The sequence below is a fragment of the Crocodylus siamensis genome, chromosome 15 (assembly GCF_052110815.1).
Source record: "Crocodylus siamensis isolate JL-2025a chromosome 15, ASM5211081v1, whole genome shotgun sequence".
NCBI classification, from domain to species: domain Eukaryota; kingdom Metazoa; phylum Chordata; order Crocodylia; family Crocodylidae; genus Crocodylus; species Crocodylus siamensis.
Genome location: NC_143409.1, coordinates 19,334,693 through 19,359,795, shown reverse-complemented (window position 1 = coordinate 19,359,795; position 25,103 = coordinate 19,334,693). Strand labels below are relative to the sequence as shown.

General features: G+C 43.4%; 1 protein-coding gene across 1 annotated transcript in view; it reads right to left on the bottom strand.

Annotated features, from left to right (window-relative positions):
- Positions 1 to 25,103, bottom strand: part of ATP8B4 (ATPase phospholipid transporting 8B4 (putative)) — a 210,387-nt gene that overhangs the window by 23,454 nt on the left and 161,830 nt on the right. The window contains 5 exon segments of the mRNA XM_090028242.1: positions 5,009 to 5,192; positions 10,698 to 10,845; positions 15,524 to 15,629; positions 20,126 to 20,237; positions 22,524 to 22,688. Coding sequence (XP_089884368.1) covers positions 5,009 to 5,192; positions 10,698 to 10,845; positions 15,524 to 15,629; positions 20,126 to 20,237; positions 22,524 to 22,688 — 715 coding nt within the window.

The following is a 25,103-nucleotide window of genomic DNA, read 5'->3' as shown; positions in this document are numbered from 1 at the left end:
CTTCCAGCTCCACATACATCGTTTTATTATTAATTTTACTGTATAATTTTATCAAAACTATTAATAATCTATTACTACTATTTTTTAAAGATGTCAATTTACTAATCTACCCCAGAGGACAGTTTAGTTAATGAGAAATAATTAATGTTGATTAGAAGGTACTGTTGTTTACACTGTAATAATATAAGCCTGGTTTAATGAGACTGTAAGGCAGTTATTAAATTACAGAGAACACCTTAAAATGAGCTTTGGCAGTACAATTAATATGAATTGTGCAGTCTCCTCTCATTCTCAGTTACTTAGGAAGGGTTAACCCTCATTTTAATATACAGTAGTTTTGACTGCAGTTATCTTCAAGTCACTTGCAATCCCTCTGTTCCTCACTCAACACCACTTCCTCCTTTTTACTACTTCTTCGTTTCTTCCATTCTTTCTAAAGGGATTCTCTCTCCCACTCTTTCCCATTGCAATCTGTGAATCTGACAAACTGCAGAATTTGACATATGTACAACACACAGATGAAATATTGGAAACAATCAGACTCCAAACATTATTAGCTATTTTTCTGTTACATCAATGAATTATAGACACACTGTATTTTCTTGCATATCCTCTCCCAAATAAGACACTCACCCTGTTTATTGGAAGGTAGACTGTAGGAGAGAAAAACTGTTTTTTCCAGAGTCATGGCTAACTGTGTAAGTCCTCCTGGAAACAGACTGTCCAGGAAATGCGGCACCCCAGAAGATGGTCTGCATGAGGCAGCAGGAACTTGCTGGTGTGGCAGGACAGCAACAAGACTAGGCAGTAGGGCTGTGCAAAGCTTTGGTCTCTGATTCGATTCAGTGGAAATTCGGCCTGATTCGGTGGCCAAATCTCTGAATCGAATCAGACGACCCTTTAATCTTTCCAAATCAAACTGGAACCCTCCGAATCAATTTGGAGAGATTCGGAAAGATTTGGCAATTCAGACAGACATAGTTTTAAATGTTTTTTCTACATACCTCTAGGTAGCAGGCAGTTTGTGAATGCTGAGATGCTGGGGCACATGGAGCACAGTGGCTTTCCAATATTTCATCTGGGCTAACCCTTCTCAAGTAACTAAGAATGAAAGGAGACTGTACAATTCATATTAACTGTACTGCCAATTGGACCTGGAAGTGGACTGGAACTGCTTCTGGTCCACTTCCAGGTCTGTTGCTGACCCATGCTCCTGTGAGATGCTCCATCCACCCCAGCATCACAGCATTCATGAGTCATGCTGGTACCTGGAGGTATGTAGAAAAAACATAGAATCATAGAAGTCGGGTCAGAAGGGACCTTATAGATCTTCAAGTCCAACCCCCTGCTAGGGCAGGAATAAAAAAAACTGGGCTCAGATGATCCCAGCTAAGTAGGCATCAAGCCTCCTCTTAAAGACCCCCAGGGTAGGAGCCAGCACCACTTCGCTTGGAAGTTGGTTCCAGATCCTAGCCACCCTGACTGTGAAGTAGTTCTTACAGATGTCTAATCCAAACCTACTCTCCAACAACTTGTGGCCGTTTTTTCTTTGTAATGCCAGAGGGTGCTAGGGGAAACAAGGTCTCTCCCAAACCCTTCTGGTCCCCCCTAGTGAGTTTATAGATGGTCATCAGGTCCCCCCTCAGTCTTCTCTTGTGAAGGCTGAACAGGTTCAGGTCCCACAGTCTCTTATTGTAGGGTCTGCCCTGTAGTCCCCTGCCCTGTTGTTGGGTGGCCCTCCTCTGGACCCTCTCAATGTTGTCCACATCCCTCCTGAAGTGGGGCACACAAAACTGGACACAGTACTCCAGCTGTAGCCTGACCAGTGTAGCATAGAGGGAGAGGATCACCTCCCTGGCCCTGCTAGAGATGCACCTGTGGATGCACGACAAGGTGCGGTTAGCCCTGCCATTTAAAGCTGTATCTGTGTCCGAATCTTCAGATTCAGATTTGGCCGAATCGAATCAGGGACAGTGATCTGAATCAACTAATCAAATCACTGTGCCTGATTCAGGCTGAATCTGAATCAGATAGGGCCCACATCGCACACCCCTACTAGGCACCCATCTCTTGCAATGGCATGAACCATACTGCTCAGTCAATAGGTACTGAGACTGTGAGGCTGGAAACAGATGGTGCCTATGTGCTGCCATAACTTTTATGGCAGCACAAAATCAAAGCAAACGGATGTCCGTGCCTTTTATTTCACCCAAAATTGTGGCTGTGACAACAGGTGGTATAAATTTATGCAGCTTTTTTTGTGGCAGACATCTTTTTGTTTTACAGTGAGGATCACAGGCAGCTCAGAGTTGCCCATGCTTTCCAGTTACCACAGGCAGGTACTACTGGGGCTCCAGGGGCCTGATTTCCTGCAGGGTTCCCCTGTTTGCAAAGCAAGGCCCAAGAATTCCCTGCAGGGAGCTCCCTGGGAGTAAGTATTGCATAGCTGCACCCCGACTACATGAATCTGCAAAAAGGGAAACCCCCAGGGAACTCCACTGGCAGGGACTTGTGGGGCCCAATTCTGCACATCCCAAAAATCCCCCAGTAGGACATGGAGAATTGGGCTCCTGAAGCCCAGAAACACCTACCAACAGGATCCCCCCTCCGCACTTGCAGATGTGTGTTCTGCAGCAAAATGCAACAACATGACACAAGCCTTGCAAATCCCCTACAGGAGATTCCTTGGGAGCACTTCCAAGCTGTGCTGCCCCAGGTTGGGGCACAGCACCCAGGGCCATTGTCCTCCAGAATCGGGCTCTTGAAGCCCCAGGAGTAGCAAGACCTGAGCTGAGGGACACATCCCAGCACAGCTGAAGCAGCAATGAATGGTAACTCTGTAGCCTGAGTGGATTGACACAATGCTGTGACCCTTCTGCTTCCTGGGGCCAGAGAAAAGCAGCAGCCATTCTGGCAGCCATTAGAACACAGCATCTGAATCTTCTGCTCCTATTACAGCAATGTAAAATCAGCTCTCTCAAAACACATGCCAAATCTGGAGGACTGATTTTGAGGAGGAACATGTATGTGGTATGCAAGTAAATGCAGTATGTTTACTGAAAAAACTTCACTGCAATGTACAACGTACAAAGGAGTTCAAAGTAATTGACAATACAATAAATTAATTTATAGTAGTTGCTAAAGCTAGCTTGCACATTATACTCTGCCATGCACTCTTTGCAAACTGTAAGATGCATCTACACTGGCATACCGCACTATACAGTTACTTAACAGGCCATTCTACTGGTGTATTTTCCTCTGGTACCTAAACCTAATGATACTTAATACCAAGGGATTCTACTTAATTGTGGCATTAATTCTGCTTAATTGGGATGTCTGCATATGATTAAGTGGCACTCAGATACAGAAATCCTGTCTTTGTAATGTTCAAAGACTGATTGTGCTTTGTTACTCTTCAAAAATTCTTGGCCTCTCCCAGAGTGTGTTTACCAAAGCAGAATTGTTTTAAAAATTTTTCTCCAGACTCTTGAAAACTCTGATAAAACTTAACTCTCTTAAGGGTGGCAATATTATAACACAGCTGAAACTTTGTGAGGCCCTGCAGCTGATAGTACAATTTTATACTGGGTATTTTTTTCCTTTTTGCGACAGCCAGGCAGGCTCTTCATAGAGCCATTTCATTTAATATTCACAGATTCCCAGAAGTTTAGGGCTGGAAGAGACCTCATGAGATCACTGGGTCCAATCTAGGGCTGTGCAAAGCTTTGGACCCTGATTCGATTTGACCCAATTCAGTGGCCAAATCTCCAAATCTGAATTGAATCAGAGGACCCTTTAATCCCTCTGAATCAAACCGGAACCCTCCAAAACGATTTGGAAAGATTCGGAGATTTGGACATAGACACAGCTTCAAATGTTTTTTCTAGGTACCAGGCGGCTCATGACTGCTGCAATGCTGGGGCGCATGGAGTGTCCCACAAAAGCACGGGGGGGCTTCCCAGAGCACTCAGCAGGAGACCCAGAAGTGGACCAAGAGCACTTCCGATCCACTTCTGGGTCCACCACGGCTCCCTGGTTCGGCAACAGGTGCCTCCTGGGTCTGAGGGGAGGGAATTCTGGTCCACTTCCAGGTCTGCCACCGAGCACGCAGAGGGGCTCCCTCCCCACTCCTGTGCGATACGCCATCTGGCCTAGCATCGCAGCATTCACAAACCACACTGATACCTTGAGGTATGTAGAAAACGCTTTAAAAGCTGTGTCTGTGCCTGAATCGCTGATTCTCTAAATGAGCATTGAATCTTCAGATTCGGATTTGGCCGAATTGAATCAGGGATGGTGATCCGAATCAACAGATTGAATGATTTGGGCCACATCCAAATCGAATAGGGCCTGCCTCACACACCCCTAGTCCAGTCCCCCTGCTCTGGGCAGGAAAGACTGTTGGGGCCAAATAACCCCAGCAAGGTATGTGTCCACTCTCCTTCTGAAGATCTCCAGAATAGGTGCCTGCACACCCCGCAACAGGAAGTCTATTCCAGAGTGGTCACATGAACACTAAAGAAGTTTTTCCTCATATCCAGCCTGAAACCTTCTTCAAGTAGTTTCTGACCTTGGCTCCTGGTCTTCCACTGGGCAGCTTTGGTGAAGAGTTGTTCGCCTAGCCCCTGATGCTCTCTCCTGATATTTGTAATCTGCCATCAAATCCCCCCAGAATCAATGAGCAAAGTAAAGCAATTAAAGAACCATTTCAAGTATGGGTACATGTTCAAGTATGGGCATCATCTGTTAAATCAGAAATTCTCTGTTATCAGGATCAAAGGTAAGCCATTAGGGGATCCCCAGTTCATTCAACTATGTTATTTATTTAGATTTAACAGAACAGCCCAAGATAAAGAAATATGGTGGTGCCTTGTTCTTGTGCTAAGCAATGGGACAGCCTGGGAAGATTCACATATAAATATTAGTTCATTATCAGGCAAACCTTAGCATACCATTCATATTTGTATTAATGCTTTTAATAGAACTTTATGATAAAATATGCTCTCACTTTTAATCATGTTAATATCATTAGCTCCATCCCCAATAGCTAAGGTGACTGCTTTCCTGTATTTCCTAACCAGCTCCACAACTTGTGACTTTTGCAAAGGAGTGACTCGACAACAAAGCACCGTTTTACACATGAAGGCAACTTCCAGGAATTCTTTCTCCAGGTCAGCCTCAAGCGCATGAGCCTGCAACAGACAAAGTTCCATATCAGTCAGGTGGCTTTGTAGCTATAATCAGCAGAAAACATGATATTGTGCAGGAATTGAGAATTCTTTGCAAACAAATGCGGTACAAAACTGTATTTTCTTCGCAAAGTAACTAATTTCAGAATTACCAGTATTTCAAGCAACTGAAGCTTTATCACATCTGCCAGAGAGCAAAATAAATAAGTCTCATAAGTGCATATAGTAAATATATCTATATATTTATCACATATAATTCTAACACACACAGTGAAAGCTAATGCACAATCTATATTTCACTGTAAAATATTTGACTTGCAAGTACATATACAATATAGTATGACTAAGGAAAAAAAATTTATCCTAAAACTGGACAGATTACAGCTATAAAAGACAAGCATTTGTCTTTACAACCAATATAATAAGAATCAAAAAGAAAGATTTAATCCAGTGAACAATCAGCTGCATGGACATTCAGATGCAGACAAGCTGTGAATCTTTGTGGCTCAGCACTGATGGAGGCACTTCACAACTGAGACCCAAGAGTACACTGCCAACCTTCAGTACAGACTGCCTGGCCAGCACTCGTGGTCTGCCCTGCCCCTTTGTACAGATACATAATTGCTGACTTAATCGTGTGTGGCATGCAGCCAAGGACACAAAAACTGCATAAAATATTTCTATTTTTCTATATATTATGGAGTTTTATTTAGTGTATGATAAAATTTTCACTGGACTGTCAGAAGGAGACATAACTGCTGAAGGTCCTAAGCAAGAGGAAGGAAAGGAGAGAGAAGTGTTACAAGCAAGGGGAGATCCAGAGGGGGGTGCAGTGCTGTGGCTGCACCACTCCATTTTGATTGCACCATGGGATTTTTAGAAGTCCCTAAAACATGTGAATATCGTCAAAAGCACACCCCCTCTTTCTGTCTGACTTTCCCTGATGTCCTGGGACAGAGAAACCCCAAAGCTGTTCCTGCCTGCTGCACAGGGGTGGGCTCAGCTGGGGATGGGGACAACAGCAGCAAGGGTGTTCCCCTTCTCTGGGCCTGCTCTGGGCACACTGGAGAGAACTACTCTCCTGCCACATCGTTGGCACTGTTCCCCTCCCAGCTGAGCTCAGCACCTGTTCAGTTTAGCTGGGTCTGGAGCATCCCTGCCCTGGAGCAGTGGAAAAAGCAGTAGCAGGCAACCTGTAGTGCATGTTGCTGTTCCCCCACCTGCTTTGGGAAATCCTGAATCTGCACCTGGTTGCAGGTTATATGCTTAGATATTATGGTAATAGGTCAGAAGAAGACATACAAGTGAGGAAAGACAGTCATCTAAGAACTTTTAGGACTTATCCTGCTACAGTAGCTGGTCCCAGCACTAGGGGTTAAAACATATCCTACCCAAAAAGTCTATAGACATGCTTCAAATCCATACATTGTCCAATAGGGTTGCTCACCTCCTGTATCCACTTTCAAGCCTGCTGAAGAGCAAGGACTCAGGAGTCCTGAAGAGGGACAAGCCTCAGGCAGCCTCACTAACGTATTTCCAGTTTGGAGTATGCCTGCACACTTGAGTATGGAGGGCAGCGGTATGGCATATTTCAGTCCCCCACCATCATTACCTGATGCAGCAACAGTGCATACAAGTCTGTGAAAACCCCCAGGAAAAGGGCTGAGATATGAACAGATTGCTTTTAACTTGGTTTGGTTTTCCTAAACAAAGGCCATGAACAGGTGGCGAGTTCTAATTTCTCAGAAATTTCCACTGCTAGGAGTGTGTCCAGAAGAGGCAGTAGTACAAGCATTGAGCCTACAACTGTCCCCTCACGCTGGCTCCTCACACCTTCCCAAGACCGGGGTGGTCCCAAAATGGTGGATTTGTGGGAAGTAGTGGCTGTTCTACTCCCCCACCCTCCCCCCCGTTCCCAGGGTGAGGGAGTGGAGTGGCAGGGAAAGACTGTCCATCTGTTCCCAAAACTTGGGGGTCCTCAATCTAGGGAAACATGAGGAGTCTTTTCTTACTGCTTCACTGCCCTCCCACAGATGAGAGCAGGGAGGGAGTGGAGCAGTTAGGTAAACCCCCAACCAGTTCCCCAGACAAGGGACTGGCTGGTCTGGAGAAGAGGTGGAGAGCATTGCCCCACGGCTCCACCTCCCTTCTGGACTGGTCTAGGAGGGGAGTGGAGCAGTGGAGAAAAGCCCCCTGCCTTTTCCTCAGACCAAGCAGTCCCTGATCTGAGGAAGCACAGGAAGGAGCAACAGTAGCTGCTCCCTTCCCTTCTCGGACTGAGCCAGGTGAGGACTGGAGCAGTGGGACAAAGCCTCTGGACTATTCCCCAAATCAGGCCATCCCCAGACCAAACTGGAGCAGTGGGATAAGTCCCCCACAACCCATTCCTGAGACCGGACTGTCCCCAGTCTGGGGAAGAGGTTAGGAACTGAACAATTACTCCAGTCCTGTCCCAAACCAGACCAGAAGGGAGTGAAACACTGTACAAGCATTCACCCCTGTGAGAGAAACTCTCCTGCCAGGGAGATCTTCCAGGTTTTAATCTTGAAGAACTTTCTCCCAGAAGGGGCATCTTCCCTTTGGGAGAAATTAATTGAATGTTTGTGCGCTCCTAGTTTGTACCAGGAAAGAAGCAATAGAAACAAAGTACCTGTATATGGCCAAAAAGATTGAAGATAAATTTTATCTTTTTTTCTAACTGTAACTTTAAACTCTATCAAAACAAACAAAACATATTTACCTTCCATTGCTTTGTTTCTGTGATAAGATTTGCAGGAAGGATGTTAGTTAGGCTATGCCTACACATTATAATTTAGTGCTATGCAAAGAATCTGAGCTAGCTGTTGATGAACTAGCTTATGTGCTAGGAACAGTAGCCACATTAGCTTATCAGTGATATGCTAATGTGGCTACTGTTCCTAGCATTTAATCTATCACTGAAACAGGGATCCTAGTTTTCTCTGTTTAAAAAGCCCAAATTCTTTGATTTAAAGGGGGGGAAATACCAAATTCTCTGATTAAAAACCCCAAATCTTCATTTTTCTGCAATTAAAATGAAACACACTGTGTGTGCGTGTGAGTGAGTGAGTGAGTGAGTGAGTGAGTTGAACATATTTATTACAATTTTAAAGCAATTTGGAAGCCTATCAGTGCCTCAATCATTATAATAAAATAAATTTAATGCCTATGTATTTTGGCATTTGATTTTGGGTTTTTTGTCATAGAAAATCAGAGCTCCCCCTACCCCCTTTGCTCACCGGGTTATGGGTCCAGCTGCAGCTATCTGTCCCATCCCCTCTGCTGCTTTGCGATGCTAAGCAGCCCCGATATGCCAATGCCCTGCCCCTCACTCCCAACCCACACTCCCCCCAACCCTGCCAGTACCCCTCACTCCCGACAACACAGGCCTCTGCCCCCAGGCACCAGCCCCCCAGTGTAAGGAAGGATGTGGATGTGTGGCAAATGGGGAAGGGTGGAGTGTGAGGAATGGGGAAGGGGTGTGGGCACAGGCGACATGTCAGTAGGGCAGGAGGGCACAGCTGACACATTGGGGTGCGAGGCACAGGTGATGCAGCAGAGCGTTTCAAGGGGGGGATATGCCCCTCCCAGATTTTTTCACCCACAGTGGGTGTGGGGCTGCAGCCTGGCTGGACTAGCTATGGGCAAGAGCCACCTATGGGGTCCAGGGGACAAGACCCAAAATGGGAGAGAATGCTGCAATGCCATGGCCACCAAGGTGAGGTGCAACAGTGGTGGCAGTGCCAGGTTGTCTTTCTGCTGCTGCCAACTGGGAAGGGGGCACCTCATGTTGGCCGTCATAGTAGCCTGGCGCTCCTTCCCACTCTGGGGGTCCTACTTACTGGGTCTCAGAGGCAGCTGCTGCCTGGAGCTGGTCCAACCTGGCTGCAGCCCCACACCCTGCTATTAGTGTAGAAATGTTGGGGAGAAAATCCATGTTTTTCCATAGCAAATGGAAAACCTGAATCCCTGCTTATTACTCTGCCTGAATTAATACACCACTTTTACCTTCTCATTAAGAGACAGCTTGGGTATCTCCATCTGGCACTGCATTGTAATATGTAGTCCTAGCCTTAATTTGCCTCCATAGCATGTTCTGAGCTGAGTTGACAGTCAGATTCTAGTTTCTAAAACCATGCTGATGAACAATTGTGAAACAGTACTAAAACTACAAATTGATATGTAAAGCCACTTATTCATGTGCTCTGGGAGGTGGGGGAGAGGGCCACTTTAATTAGAGTGGCTGTCACATATATCAGCATCCCCACGATGAAAAATGGTGGCAGGGGAGCTGTAACTAAAGCTTTTCGAACAAACTTTAGTTAAAGTGTCCCTGCTGCCATTTTTCAGCATGGGGATGCTGATACACATGACACTACACGTGATGTGGTAGTTACTACGCTCCAGGAGACTCAGTTAATCAAGTCTTCTCTGACACACTGTAATTACAGCACGTAAGAGCAGCCTTGATGTAGGTGCATAGCCACCCTAAGGGAGAGATGGCTTCTGCAGGCTAGATAACCTTTCTTTTTGAGATGATAATCTAACCTAACCTAAACCTGAGGCCTGCAGCCTTCCATACTATAGAAAATAACACATCTATTATATCTGATTTCACCTGAATAGAGCCATGTGCACTTAGAATTAGCAGATATGGCTGTGGGGAAATCTTACATAAATATTCATATTTCCATTTAGTATTTTCCTATCTAAAAGCAGCACCATTTCAAAATCAAACCCATAAAATTATAGTACGGATCAAGGTTTATGAAAGCATTATAATCATCATGTATCTTCATGTGGGACTAATCTCTCCAAAAAAGAAGCCGGAGCTTTTAAAAGCCTCTTATGTAAGCAAAACAGAACTTTTTGATATTTATTCAAGATTTTGAACCTGAATTACATTAAAGTAATGTAAGTTTATTCTGTTATGACAAGAACCAGATTTCTTAATCAAAGCAAATTGTTTTGGCATCCCTGTAAAATGATGATATTTCGAAAACTCGCAGGAGGTATCTTAATTACATTAATTTGGTGAAGTAATTATTTTAAGGTCAGGTTGTGCTCTCAAACAGCAAACATCAGGAAAAAAATAACAGCATTTGAGCTGCCTAGTTGCATTCTTTTAATTAATTGGCATTGATCTGTGATACTCCCCTCATACAAATACTTAAAGAATAATAGCAGTGGTCTATTTCTAATTAAGAAGGGATAAGACTGTGTGAACTAGTTCTTGCTATGGGGCCATTCCCACTATGGCTGTGATTAAAAAAAGCTGTGGAGAGTTACTAATTTGATTTTTTCCATATGATTCCAAAAGTTAATAAGCAATTAATTTCTAATTGTTTCTTGCAACTATCAGGCTTTCTTTGTGACTTTCTTATGGAACAGTTTTGGATTTCAAAGAGAAATCTGTCATTGTTAACAGAAAAAGGATATAATTATTTAAAGTAGGAAGGAAAGGACAAAACCTGAAAACAACCTACTTACCAGGCTATGTCCATTTATGACTAACGCATAATCACCAGTGACAGTTACTTGAAAAACTGAGCCCTGGTTTAATTTTTCCTTTTTTTTATGGAATACATGACCATTGGAAAATCCTTCACTTTGTCCAAATAGACGTTCTTTTGCTTTCCTTAAAAGAAAAAGACAAAAATAGTATATGACACCTAATAACTTTAATCAGAGAATGCTTTTGAGCTAATTTCAGTTCTCCAAGGAAGATAGTTCTTTCAAATGGTGAGGCTCCTGTAGTATGTTTAACTCCCAGGAAATCTCTTGGGTAAGTATTAAGCAGTTGGGAAGAGAATCATCTTGAATGCTTTAAATAATTTAAGAGTTAAATAGCATGCTTAATCTGAGTTTGAATTGACTGACTGATCATCAGTTTGGTATTAAGGTTTCCCAGGCTTCAAGAAAAGCATCAGTTTGACACACCAAATACTGTGGTTACATTTAGAAGAGTAAAGGATATTTAAAAAATATGAGGAAAATATTTGTCCAGAGACTCTGTGCAACAACAAAAGTTCCTTTACTTTTAAACATGTGTGTGTACACACATACATACCAGCCCACATTTACTTACAGTTACAGAACAGCATAACCACAAACCTGTTAAAACCATACTATAAGTCCATTTACAAATTTACTTAAAAGCAGGTATCCTAAGCAAACAGGCCCAAACCAGTGCTAAAATGAAATCTAGTCAATGAACCTATGGCAAGATGAATTAGCTCCACATCTGGGATTTGCTATGATCTCCATCTTGCCTCTGAGCTTGACATCTGCAATTATCAAGAGTGAACCCATTAGGAGCTAAATCTGTCTGATATCACTGAATAGTCCATGTACAGATTATTCTCCTATTTTAGTGATGGATTATGTTATTTCCTTTGCTTATAGATTTGTATTTTGTCTGAGATCTTTTTATTATTGTTGCATTAGTCTTGGTTTGTCACGCTACTCTCAATTGCTTTATTTTAGGTGATTTTGAAGGATGATTACTTTCATATTTTAAAGAATTTTGCAGCATTGTACATCACATGACTGATACACAGCTGGCAGAATGGAGAGCAAATTTGCATTCTATAGACTAAATTAGAGATTTATAAGCAGCATAAGCTTTCACAAGCAGTGTGCTTGCTTCATCAGATTATCTAGAGCTGCTCAGTTTTAATTTATGAATAGTGTATGTTGCCTGGTTATTGGTGTGTTTGCAGCATGAACATATTAGGTTAGCTTAACACCAGACTGTCAGGAAAAACAAGCAGAAAGGGAAATAACTCAAAATAAACCATTTTGATAAACATGAGGGGGTTATCACAGGACAATAGCAAAGCCACTGGCTTGACCTCCTGCTAAGTCTGATTTTGTCCAGAGAAGACAAATGGTAGGAATGGACAGCGATAAAAGAAATGTTGGCTGGAATATAAGGGATACACTCTGTCTCTCACCCACCAGAGATGAAGTGGTTGTGGAGCTGTAGTGGGAAACTAGATTACACAGGCACCCATTTGAGTTTTGAATAAGGTCCCCCTACATGTACCACCAGGATATTACAACTCCAGGTAAAATAGATAAATTGTCTATTGCTTTTCTCTAAATGCTTTGTTACAATTGTTAAGTAATACATTGATGTTTATGAAGGGGAATTTGTCACCAAACACCACTGGTAGACTACTGACTACCAGTTTAATGAGCATGTACATCTTCAATATGCTAACAGTTTAAACTCATTACATGAGCCCGCACACCAGGTGTTGAACCCAGGTGGACCTGCTCAGTAAGTAAAGTGGTTCCACAAGGAGCTTGTGGCTGAGTTTTAAAATGGAAGAATTATGGGATCCCTGCCTTGAAAAGGAAGCACAGGGCTTCATACTTAACGGGGTATATTCAAAGAGACCAAATAAGGGGAGAAATATATGGGTCATTTTACTATATCATATATACATGGTTTTTCCTTCACTGATAGCAACTGTTAAGAAATATGCTTGGAAGTAAACCATGAGATTATATGTCATAGGCCCTAATCCTGCAAAGATTTCTGTAATAATATTGGCTTCAGTAAGGCCATTCTTATGCATAGATACATTCATGCTGAAGCTTTCACTAAATTGGGGATATATTTATGGCTAAGATCTTTTACTTTTGAGTTTTAAAGAACTCCCACTATGAGTGGAATAAAAAGAACCATTTGACATGGATTAACCAATAAACTTTTATTTACAATAATTCTGAAAATAATTTTTGTATGCTAATTAAACTTTATTATTTTTCATACCTTCTAATTTTTAATTATTATTGACCAAGATATTACAGGCAGCTTCTATCAAAGATATTTCAGATATGAAAAAAAAGAAAAAATCAATTTTGGACATCTCAAAATATTTAGTTTTGAATGTTTTTGTATTTTTAATTTTATCTTCTTAGATACAGAAAAAAGATTAAATTAATTTAAAAATCTGGTCTGAACACATCTGTGAGCTTGAAATAAATTCAGCTTAGAGCTGAGCTTCCTACTCCAAAATATAATGTTTTATATAAGAAATATATTTGATAAATTTAAGTGTTTGTTTATTTTTAAGGACATTTTTAGTTACTGGTTCAGACAATAAGTTGCTTTCTAAATAACAGGCAGATTCTGAGTGAGACTTTAAAATCAACATTATCAGAGGTCAAGGTTTTCTTAACTATGTAAAATTTCTGCAGTAAAAGGCCTAAAGTTTTAGTTCATATTTGCAGTATATCATGATGCCATATGTCTAATTCAAGAGCAATCCAGCTATTACTCAATGGAAGCTAGAACCATAACCATGATGCAACTGGTCTGCAAGAAAAGAGTGTGTTTTCTTTTGTTCTTTGAAGGCCACTTGGTGGTTGATTTATGAAATAGCATAGCTAGAGACAACCAACACATTCCATTCCAATGGCAACAAAGGAAATATAAGATGACCCAAGCCTGAAATGAAGGCCAATTACACATACTTTGAATTATGCGGCACTAACTTGCCTGCTGGCACAAAACTAAACAAAGAGGTTATGCTTAAAAAACATTATTTTGTTGCCCATCTTCTCTCTTACTGAAAAAATATATCAATATTAAATCTGAGCTCAGGACAATCTTCTACTGGATCCTGCAGTGACATAAAACTGATGTGCTTATGACAACATAATTTATTGTGCTGGAAATGATTGTAATATCATGAATTCTTTATAATAAACTTCAGGATTCATCATCTGGAGAAGTGAACTTAAAATCTCTTTCCCATGTGGGAAACAGCCATTTTGTTTCAGAACATCAGATCAGGCAACACCCATTTCTTGAACCAAAAAGTTAAAAGTTTGAAGCAACAGCATATTCACTTTGCAAGACAGTCAGCATAGGCAATTCTCACTATTCTTAATAATTCTAAACGTAACTTGAGCTTCAATGACACACAGACTTCTTAAATAAGTGTCTTAAGAACAGCTATACTTGTGGGTTTCTGTTTAATTACTTCTTCATTATCAGCCTATTCCAAAGAAAGCTGAAGTGCAAATTAGGATTTTCTTCTATTTCACCATAAAGATGTTACCATACACATGCAAAGAGTGATGGATCATGCTCTCTCTCCAGGGAAGCTGAACTTTCCAAGGGACTTTCCTTTGCTTCTCTCAGCTGGGATGGAGGCAGGGCACCACAACCTGCTGCCAGCATAGAGGTAGAAATCTACTGACTCAAGTGCAGAGGGGACCAGAGCAGGACTTCAGATACTATGGTGAAGAACACTGGGTTGTAGAGCAAGCACGATGGAGGCTGAGGCTGGAGCCTAACAGAAATAGAAATGGAGCTGGCAGGTGATTAGGGCTGAGAGCCAGGGAAATGGAAAGTGGCAGGAAGCCAGTAGGAGAGGGGAAACTAGGTTAGAGAGGGGGAGGAAGGACAACATATCTAAGGAAGAGATAGGATACAGGGGGAAAGAACTAGAACTGGCTGGGGAAAGCGACAGCATAAGGAGATAGAGAAGTCAAGAACACTGTTTATATGCAAAGCTTGGTACTATATTTGTCTTTATTACTACCAGCCCATACTTAACTGCCTGCACAATTTGTTCCTGTATTTAAAAAAGAAAAAACAAAAACAAACAATCTTCTGCAGGACAATAAGGATCATATATTAGCAATGCTATCTGCATAGTTCCTAACTCTGGTGTGTACAATCTTCTAATCATTTATGTTGCACTAAAATCCATTCCAAGAAAGGGAATTTGCTTAAATCACCAACAGTGAAAATAATACTGCCATATAGGTGTTTCATTTTAGAATTCCCAGCTGCCCTAATGTATGAGAGAAAGACAGATGTGCATATGAAAGATGAATATACAGAAACAGAGATCTATGCCTATATCAGCACAAATTAGAACAGTAAATCTCCAAATTATTATTACAGGGCCTAATATAGAGAAAAATTGCTGACAATTCCAATTCCAAATGAAGTCGTAACTGCATTTTCCAAAAATCTCCAGCTCTAAGCATAAAGTAATGTGGAAGGAAGAAACAGGAATGGGCCAGAACTGAAATGTATGATTTCCCACCTTCCCACCAATCAATAAAGAGGGGGATACTGACAAAATTTCAGCTCACAGTCTAGAGATTAGTGGTCCCAAGTCCTTGGACTACTGCTTTCACACAAGCAAGCCTGCATAATTTTACTATAACTGACAGAACTTTAACACATGGCACCTTAAGGAAAAGCATGTTTACTCCAAAGGCAGGGAGTTCAAGTGGAATATTCCTTCTGCTAGGGGTAAAAGCAACCAAATACTGTCCTTTACCTGAGTTCTTCACGTACTTCCATCACTGTGTGGCCAGACATGATGAATATCTCATTCATGGCATCAGTGAGCATACGGCAGGAGTAACCAATGTTCATAGCAGTTTCTGAGGGCCATAAATACCAGTTTAGGTTAAAATATTTTTAATTGAATTGGTACTCGTTTCAGTGTTAACATCATCAGTATGTAGTGACAATACTGAACTACCAAAATTAAAGTCATTGTCTAATATACTTACTGCACAGTATTTAATAAATCTGCACTTTCTCTTATGGGTCTATTATTTTTAATATAGTAATGCTTAGAGGGTTCCATAGTGAAAAGGACCACAAATATATACTGGGAGACCCATCGCATGTCCATAGAAACAAAAAACTAGAAAATCAACAAGGCTGGGAGGAAAGACTGAGGCACAAAAAGCAAAATGTATTGCCCAAGGTAATCATTTGCTGGACAAAGATTGGTCTAAGGTATTGACTAGGAAGACTAGGTGAATATTAATGCAGCGTAAGTTGCTGAACATGATATAAGATGCAGACATTTTTACAGTGAAAGGAAGAATGGAGGGAAAGGACCAAAGGGCAAATGAAAATGTTATGGAACAGGAGTAAGTTATGACAGCAAACTGTATGACAAAAGACAGATGAAGCCCTCAAATTAAATCAATAGTCTTACTGATAATAAGATACTAGACAGACTACAAGAAATACATAACCAGAAATGGATAAAAAAATTAACTACATGGAGAGGTTTTTAGAAAAACTCATGAAAAGAAGATGGCAAATTCTAAGGCTGGTAAAGGAGAATTGAAAAGTCAATAGAGAATTTAATTACAGCTGCACATAAACAAACATCCCAACAAAAAGCAAGGGGGGGCAGGAGTGCCCGAAAGCCCCCCAGGCTCACCAAGGGCATCCGGGAATGCCTGATCGCCAAAAAGGCGGCGTACACCCGGTGGAAGGGGGGTGCTATCTCCAAAGAGGAGTATACCTCCTCTGCTCGGGCCTGTAGGGGGTGTAGCAGGGCACTAAGGTGCCTGCTACTGACAAACAGTAATATGGGCTCAGCTGCCAGTCACCAGGTCAGCACAGGTGTGGGTTGCCGAGACCAGTCTGGTCATCTGACCAGAAGGGGGCAGGGCCTGGCCTATATAAACAAGCCAGGCTGAGGCCGGAAGTCAGTCCGCCTTTGGCAGTGAGGAAGGTGGAGCTCTGTTAGAGCAAGCAGGGCAAAGCATAGCAGAGAAGCCTGGTGGCCTGAGCGGTTTCTGCATGAGGATACTGGGTGGAGGAAACCCTAGTAGGAATGTGAAGGAAGGTTAGCCAGTTTGGCTTGGAATTTATATTGGAACACAGGAGTGTGAGTTTTCTGTTTTGTTGTTGTGTAAGACCAGAGGACTGGGTGAGGCTGTAGGGGTTGGAGGCCTCATAGGAGCTTCCCAGTAGCATGGGAGTTCCTGGTACCAGAGAGGGCGCCGCATTTTGGGGTATGTCGACCCCGGTCCCAGTGTGGGCAGTATCGCAGGGAAAGCCCCAGTGTGGGCTCAGGCGAGAAGCCTCAGTGGGGCGCAAGACCCAGAAAGGGGGTCTGGAGGCCAGGCATGGCTACAGCCACCTGAGCCTCCATTGTATGGAGCCCAGTGGGCACAAGACCCAAGAAGGGGGTCTGGGGGCCAGGCACAGCCACGGCCACCTGAGCCTCAATTGCGGGGATCGCGAGGCAAGGCCCCAGTGCGGGCAGGGGATCGCGAGGCAAGGCCCCAGTGCGGGCAGGGGATCGCGAGGCAAGGCCCCAGTGTGGGCAGGGATCACGAGGCAAGGCCCCACTGTGGGCAAGAGCACGGGAGACAGGCCCCAGAGGTTAGGGTGTACTGTGTCACTGAAGGCAGGGCACAGACTGGGACATCTCAAGGCACCGTGCCAAAGAGGGTAGAAAGGCAGCCTCCCTTTAACAATATTTACCATCAAAGATGTGGCCGGCGAGATAAAGAGGGTGCATTTGAACCGGATTTGGCACGGTGGGTAGGGGGCGCTAGGAGAGTTCACGGCACCCCCAGGTCGCGTCCTGCCACAGGGGGCTGTCAGGAAAGCTAAGGCAGACATAGAGCTAGGACTAGCATCCAAAATCAAAGATAACAAAAAGTCCTTTTTCAAATATATAGGGAGGATGAAGAAAGCACCGGGAAATGTGGGGCCCCTGCAAGATCCTCTGGGCAATCTGGTGGTTGCGCCAGAAGAGAAAGCAGACCTCTTTAACCAATTCTTCACCCCTGTTTTCTTGGACAGAGACCGGGACTTCCGCACTGTGATGCAAGACGGACTCGAGGGGAACGCCTCCAGACCTCAGGTTGGGGAGGACCGGGTTAGAGAGCTTCTGGAGGGGCTGGACGTGTTCAAATCAGTGGGTCCAGATGCTCTCCACCCTAGGGTGTTGAGGGACCTAGCAGGGGTTATTGCAGGGCCCTTGGCATGGTTTTATGAGTGCTCGTGATGCTTGGGCCAGGTGCCGGATGATTGGAAGGTAGCCAACGTGGTCCCCATCTTTAAAAAAGGGAGGAGGGAGGACCCAGGCAACTATAGGCCCATCAGTCTTACCTTAATCCTAGGGAAACTTTTTGAGAAGATCATCATGGAGCACATCTGCGATGGGCCGGCCTCAGAGATGATGCTCAAGGGCAACCAGCACGGTTTCATTAGGGACAGGTCATGTCAGACCAACCTGATTGCCTTTTATAATCAGGTCACAAAAGCCTGGGATGCAGGTGTTGCCATGGATGTAGTCTTTCTGGACTTCAGCAAGGCCTTTGACACCGTCTCTCACCCCATCCTCATTAAGAAATTGGGTGACTGTGGCATTGATGCCTACACAGTAAGATAGATTGCAGACTGGCTCAAGGGTCACGCTCAGCGGGTGGTGGTGGATGGGTCATATTTGACCTGGAGAGAAGTGGGCAGTGGAGTCCCCCAGGGCTCGGCCCGCGCTGTTCAATCTCTTCATCAGCGATTTGGACAACAGGGTGAAAAGCACCCTGTTTAAATTCACTGATGATACCAAAATTTGGGGTGAGGTGAGCACACTAGTAGGGAGGGAAAGACTGCAGCAAGACTTGGATAGGATGCAGGGGTGGGCTAGCAAAAACAGGATGCGCTTCAACACTGACAAGTGCAGGGTGCTGCACTTGGGAGTAGTAACTAGCAGCATACTTATAAGATGGGAAACTCCCTTCTTGAGAGCACAGAGGCAAAAAGGGATCTTGGAGTCATTATTGACTCCAAGATGAACATGGGCCGACAATGCGAGGTCACAGTTGGCAGGGCTAACCGGACCTTGTCGTGCATCCACAGGTACATCTCGAGCAGGGCCAAGGAGTTGATCCTCCCCTTCTACGCAACACTGGTCAGGCCGCAGCGGGAGTACTGTGTCCTGTTCTGGGTGCCCCACCTCAGGAGGGATGTGGACAACATTGAGAGGGTCAAGAGGAGAGCCACATGAATGATCCAGGGACTACAGGGCAGACCCTACAATAAGAGACTGTGGGACCTGAACCTGTTCAGCCTTCACAAGAGAAGGCTGAGGGGGGACCTGGTGACAGTCTATAAACTCACTAGGGGGGGACCAGAAGGGTTTGGGAGAGACCTTGTTTCCCCTAGCACCCCCTGGCATAACAAGGAATAATAGCCACAAGTTGTTGGAGAGTAGGTTAGATTAGACATCCATAAGAACTACTTCACAGTTAGGGCAGCTAGGATCTGGAACCAACTTCCAAGGGAAGTGGTGCTGGCTCCTACCCTGGGGGTCTTTAAGAGGAGGCTTGATGCCTACTTAGCTGGGATCATTTGAGCCCAGGTTTGTTTTGTTTTGGGTTTTGGGGGGTTTTTTTCTTTTCTTTTTTCTCCTGCCCTGGCAAGGGGTTGGACTTGAAGATCTATAAGGTCCCTTCCATCCCTAGTTCTGTGATTCTATGATAAGATCTATCAAAGCAAAAACAGATGGTAGGAAAGATGCCAGTCCAGATTCTTGGCCTAGCCCCACATAACTAGGTGCATCAAACTGGCTGAGAACAATTATGAAGTATGACATGGCAGGCTTGGTTGTATTCTACACTTGGTGCGAAAAGTCTGGACTATACCATCAGTCAGACAAAGAGGGGGAGAATAAGTATAATTATTTTTCATGAAATATATGTTAAAAGACCAAGATTAAGGGTTGTAAGAAAGGAGGAAGGAGAACACATGAAAAATAAAAGCCCATCTCAGTTATTTATGGTGCATCTGAATCTCATGATTGGGGCATCACAATTGCACTGCATAAATTGGAACTGAATCTATTATAAGAAAATGGATCCTCCAGAAAACAACATTGATGGCTACACCTCTAAAATTCTGAGGAAAATGACAACATTTAAACTCAGTGATCCTTTCATCTAGTTCGACACATATTAATAATTCTATTTCTGCCAGAGATCCCAGATTATAAAAAGAAAATAATAATGTTTAAAGCAATGTATCCCCTTACTTTGTGTTCAAAGGAACTATGCAAGTGTCACTGAATTCATCGCCATCTGTTACACTAACAAAAAATATCATATGTATTAATGGTTACCTGGTTTATCTCCTGTTAGAACCCAGATCTTAATGTTAGCAAGTGATAAACTAGCAATGGTTTCTGTAACTCCCTCTTGCAATTTGTCTTCTATAGCAGTGGCACCTAGTAACTAGTAAGGAAGCAGAACATTTAAGAGACATTAGACAAACTCTGAAAATCATTACAATATTTTAAGTAATCAAATCTGAAGAATATAAATAAAATAGTTTTAGACAGGTAAATGCATGGAACATAAGGTGCAGACAGAAGTGCAGCTAAAGCGCCATGAGTTAGACCTATCCTCCCAACTCAACAGATATTAGCTGTTGGGTCAGGAGGGTGGAGGATTGAGCTCCAATTTGGAGCTGATCTAAGGAGAGAGGCTGCAGACATGCAGCCTCTTCCCATAGCTCTGTCCCCACTCTGAGCTCCCATGCTGACTCAGGATGGGGGAGAGGCGGGGAAGAAGGCAGGGGAGGGATGTCCATTCTGGGCATTCCCCAGCAACACTAGAGTGAGGTGTGGGGGGGCTCCAATCCACCCACCCCACCCTCTACCACCAGGCAACCACCAGAATGAGCTCCCTCCACTCTCTTCCTTACCTCCCATTCTGAAAACAGCATCAGGAGCAGTGCTGGGCTGTGTCAGCTAAGCCCTGCTCCCAGCAAGTGCAGACAGAAGTTACTGAGGGTGGTTCACTTCAGAGTGCTTTCATCTGAACCCTCATGTAATAAGGGTTCAGAGTTTCCTGGGACTGGGCCCTTTTAAAATTATCTGCAGCCATGCACTTGTTTTTGGTCATGGTTGTAGAGTGCTTTCAGGGGCCAGATCAGGCAAAAATTGTCACCTCTGTCTCCACCTATAAAGTCAAGTGAAACTTTATTATAATGCACTATGCTCAATTTCACAATTTTATAGAGAACAAATTAAAAACTGCCTACCTCTGAAGTAGTGGTACTCAACCTTTTTGCTCCATTGCCTAGATGAGCAGTGCCCAGTCTGTCTGAGGGCCAGATCCAGCTGGTGAGTCCAATCTGGCTGCATGGATCAAGGGGGCATGGCTTGGCCCCAATCCAGTCCCGAGGGGGAAAGGAGGGAGAAGGGGGCATGGCCACCTCCAATCCAGGGGCATTGAGGCATGGTTTGGCCCCGATCCAGCAATGCACAGCTTGAAATTCGGCAGTGGGGGAGGAGTGGCATTATTAATTACCACCGCTCCCCTGTTGCCAAATTTTCTGACCTTTGAAGAGCTTTGGAGGCTGGATGCCATGGTTCTGCAGGCTGGATTTGGCATATAGGCTATGGGTTGAGCACCTCTGCTCTAAAGCAAACTATAGCGCAATTTTTATCAGAACTATACAATATATAATTTCAGGGCAGGTCTGGTTGCTCAAAGTGGGAGGGAGGAAGCCCCTTCAAATCCTTGTCTTGCCAAGCTAGTTGGCATCATCAGATTTATCATAATTATCTTCTAGCTGGAAGCTTGGTTGCCTCTGTTTTCTTAATACAGCTATATATAACCATTCAAATCTCACCGAAAGACAGTTAGCAGTGGTGCCAAACTACAGGCCAATCAAGTGACATGAGACTGGTTGTGGGGGCCGAGCCATGGGCTGGGTCTAATACATAGAGAGCCATGTCATCTGGTCAAAGGGGCTGGAAATTGGCACTGGCAACAATAACTGCTGCAGCTCCAGGAGCCACTGCTCCTTCCACCACCAAACTTTGAGTCCTGCACTCTAGATCCAGCCCATTGGGCTTTCTACTGGTCCAGAAATGTGACAGCAGGACAAGCAGCAACAGCATTAATGGCTCCAAGCAATTCATGCCAGCACCACTCAACATAACACCAAATTTCTAGACCTGTGGGAGCCCTGTGGGCCAGATGACAAAACTCCTTGGCCTGTATCTTGGTCACTCCAGCTATAGAGCAATGCAGAAGAGGAGAAAGGAGTCAAATTTGTGCTATCGGATTGGATACAACATGTGCTTCAACTTTAATATAGGATAGAGACTGGCAGGGTACAGCATCACAACAAAGCCAGGGTGCAACATTTCAAGGGAATTTCAAGTCACTTGTGGGCCCAGAAGACTGAAACAAATGTAGCCCTTATACATGTGTTCAACTCATCCTTGGTTATAGGTGGTGCATATGTAGATCTGAGGGGATCTGGCCGGTAGAGAGGTAGAAATAAATAAAAATTATTTTTATTTATAGTGAGTCAGTTAAATAGAGCAAGTCTCTCGTGGTTGCTTCCAACATCTTAAAATCAATCATGACTACAGTGAAGCACATAACGGTCCTACAACAACCTTGTTTATAGCAAAGTACTGAAAGAGAACATAAAAGAATCTCTCTGTAACATAGTACATCTTCCTAATACATCTTGCAAATGCCAAGTCTCTAAGAACATACCATCATGTCTCTTTCAATCTCTTCATATGCTGTAGCAAGCTGTTCATCCCTGCTATCTACTGAAGTCTTTGCCTCCTGAAGAATTTTAAACCATTCTTTAAAGTACTCTTCAGTCAAGTTTTTGTATGCAAGGACTAACGTCCGAAGGCCTTCTCCTGCAAACTCCTAACAAATGAGGATAAAAGATAGACAGTATGTATGTGAACAAAGTCCTATCTACATTTCAGGCACTTCTCTCTCTTCTTCCCTCTCTCTAATTAACCCTGTTAATCTGATGCTAGGCAGAAGGAAGGACAGGGTGGCACCTTAAAGACTGTGGGCATTTTTACACATGTTGTGGGACATGGCACCAGGCACCTTAATTAGTGAGCTGTGCTAATTTGAAGTGCCTACACATCACATGCATCAGCATCGCCACATATCCCCATGCTGAAAAAATGGCAGTGGGGCACTTACAACTAAAGCTCATTGAACATGTTTTATGTCGAAGCTTACTGCTGCCATTTTTTCAGCATGGAGATGCATGGCTACACTGATGCATGTGATGTGGAAGGCTGACTCAAATGCAGAATGAGCATTTTCTCAAATAAGCAATTTCTGTGCTCCAGCAGACATGAATCGAGTCTTCTGCACTGATGTGCTGACTTTCCAGTGCACTAGAGCAGACTCCGCGCATGTGTATAGGAGCCTTGTGATTTGCACAAAGCAGGGTTCTAAATAGGAAACAATAAAGTAATTTGAAAGCAAAGGATAGGGAAAGGGGGAGGAAAGAGTAGGGTAATGGGGGCACTGTTAAGAGAGGCAGAGGTGGGTTGAACGATCAAAAAGGAAAACCAAACAGTTAACCCATGCAGGGACAAAAGTTATAAAATTATTCCAGGTAATGAGTTTAAAGCACTTACATCCCTCTATGGGTTAACTGCTTTGCAAAGTCCTTTAAACAACTCCTCAAATATAAGAACGATTGTATATATAATATTATTCAAAGTTTACTCATTTGTAAAGATTTCACCATCTCCCAGACAAATGTATTATCCAATATATATTCACTCCTTGATTGCTTAGAGTCTAAAGTACTAATTTTTTAAGGTCAAACACAAAGATCATGGGCATTTGTAAGACATAAATCATTTCAGGAAATGTCTTTGACCTTGCAACACAAACCAAAGAAAACAGAAAATACTCTAACAAGGATATTTTTATTTTAAATGAATACAGGAAAAACTACTAGAAAACTATTATACAATTAATACAATGTAGAGGTGGTTAATCTTGTTAGTCTGAAGCCAAGCAGAATGGTACCTTAAAAGCTAGCTGGCTCAGAAATACATGCACTCTTGTAGGTAACAGTCTACTTTTTCAGATCAAGGGGAACATTACAATTTAAAGAAAAAATAGCAAAGGCTTGCAAATGAATTAACATAACAGAAAAGGAAAAAGAGTTTTTTTGTTTGTTTACAGGAAAGTCCATTCTGCATGCACAGAGATTTTTACACATGCACACATTCATGTTCCTTTAATTTCACTCGGTAAGTATGGAAACCCAAGGTTTTAACATTGAGTAATTGCAAAGATCAGATAGTTATGATTCCAGCCTTGCTTTCATAAAAAACATGTTGGCCTTCTGGAAAAGATTAAAAGAAAGCCAAGAAAGCTCTATTATAGAGATGAAAACAATAGTTATGTTTGTAACCAATATTACTAAACCATCATACTGTATACTTAATGTCAAAGGAGTATTTTTTTTAAAGAATCATGGAATGGTTTGTATTAAATGTGGATACTTACAAAGAACATGAATTCTAAAAAAATAAATGAAGGAAATGAGAGCTTTACCCAGTTTCCCTTAAAGTTCACATTAGGTTAGACCCTCAAACCAAACAAAAAAAAAATGCATATTTTATTTAAGACCAGGTTACCAAACTGGATAATCTCTATGATTTTTCACATGGGATGCCAAGGCTCTAAATACCCTATAAACACTGAAAGTACTTCAGCTGTTTTGGGTGTTAAAAGCATCATGTCATTTACCTGGACTTTTCTCTCTGACTGGCCCCAAAGGGAGTGTCCAGATGAGCGTGCATGTGCCTCTTGCACCAAGAGACACTGCGAGAAGCAGGCTGAGACTGAAAAAATGTTCCTCGTGCTACATATTTGCAGCACGGGCTCATAATTTGATACCTGGATTTCCAGGTATCAAATAAAAACACCACAGAGAAAAGCAGCACAGGGCACAGTTCCCCACCATGCCCTGAGGCAAGCCGGGGCTCTGACCTCCAGAGACGCTCTGGCATCTGGCCAGAGCGCCTCTATGGTGTCCCCTGCTGCCCTAGCATGCTGCATTTGTAGGCTGGGGAAAGCAAGAGCAGTGGAAGGCTGTGACCTGGCCACTGTTCCTGGTAAGTAGGGACTGGGGGGATAGGGAGGATTGTGGGGTAGGGGGAATGTACATGTCTGGGGGTTGTATGGCAGGGCTGGTTGGGGGGCATGAGTCCCTCACAGGGCCCCAGGCCCACAGCCACTGCTGCTGCAGGAGTGAGCTGCAGGGGGGCTGTGGGCCCTGTGGGGGGGGGTTAGGGA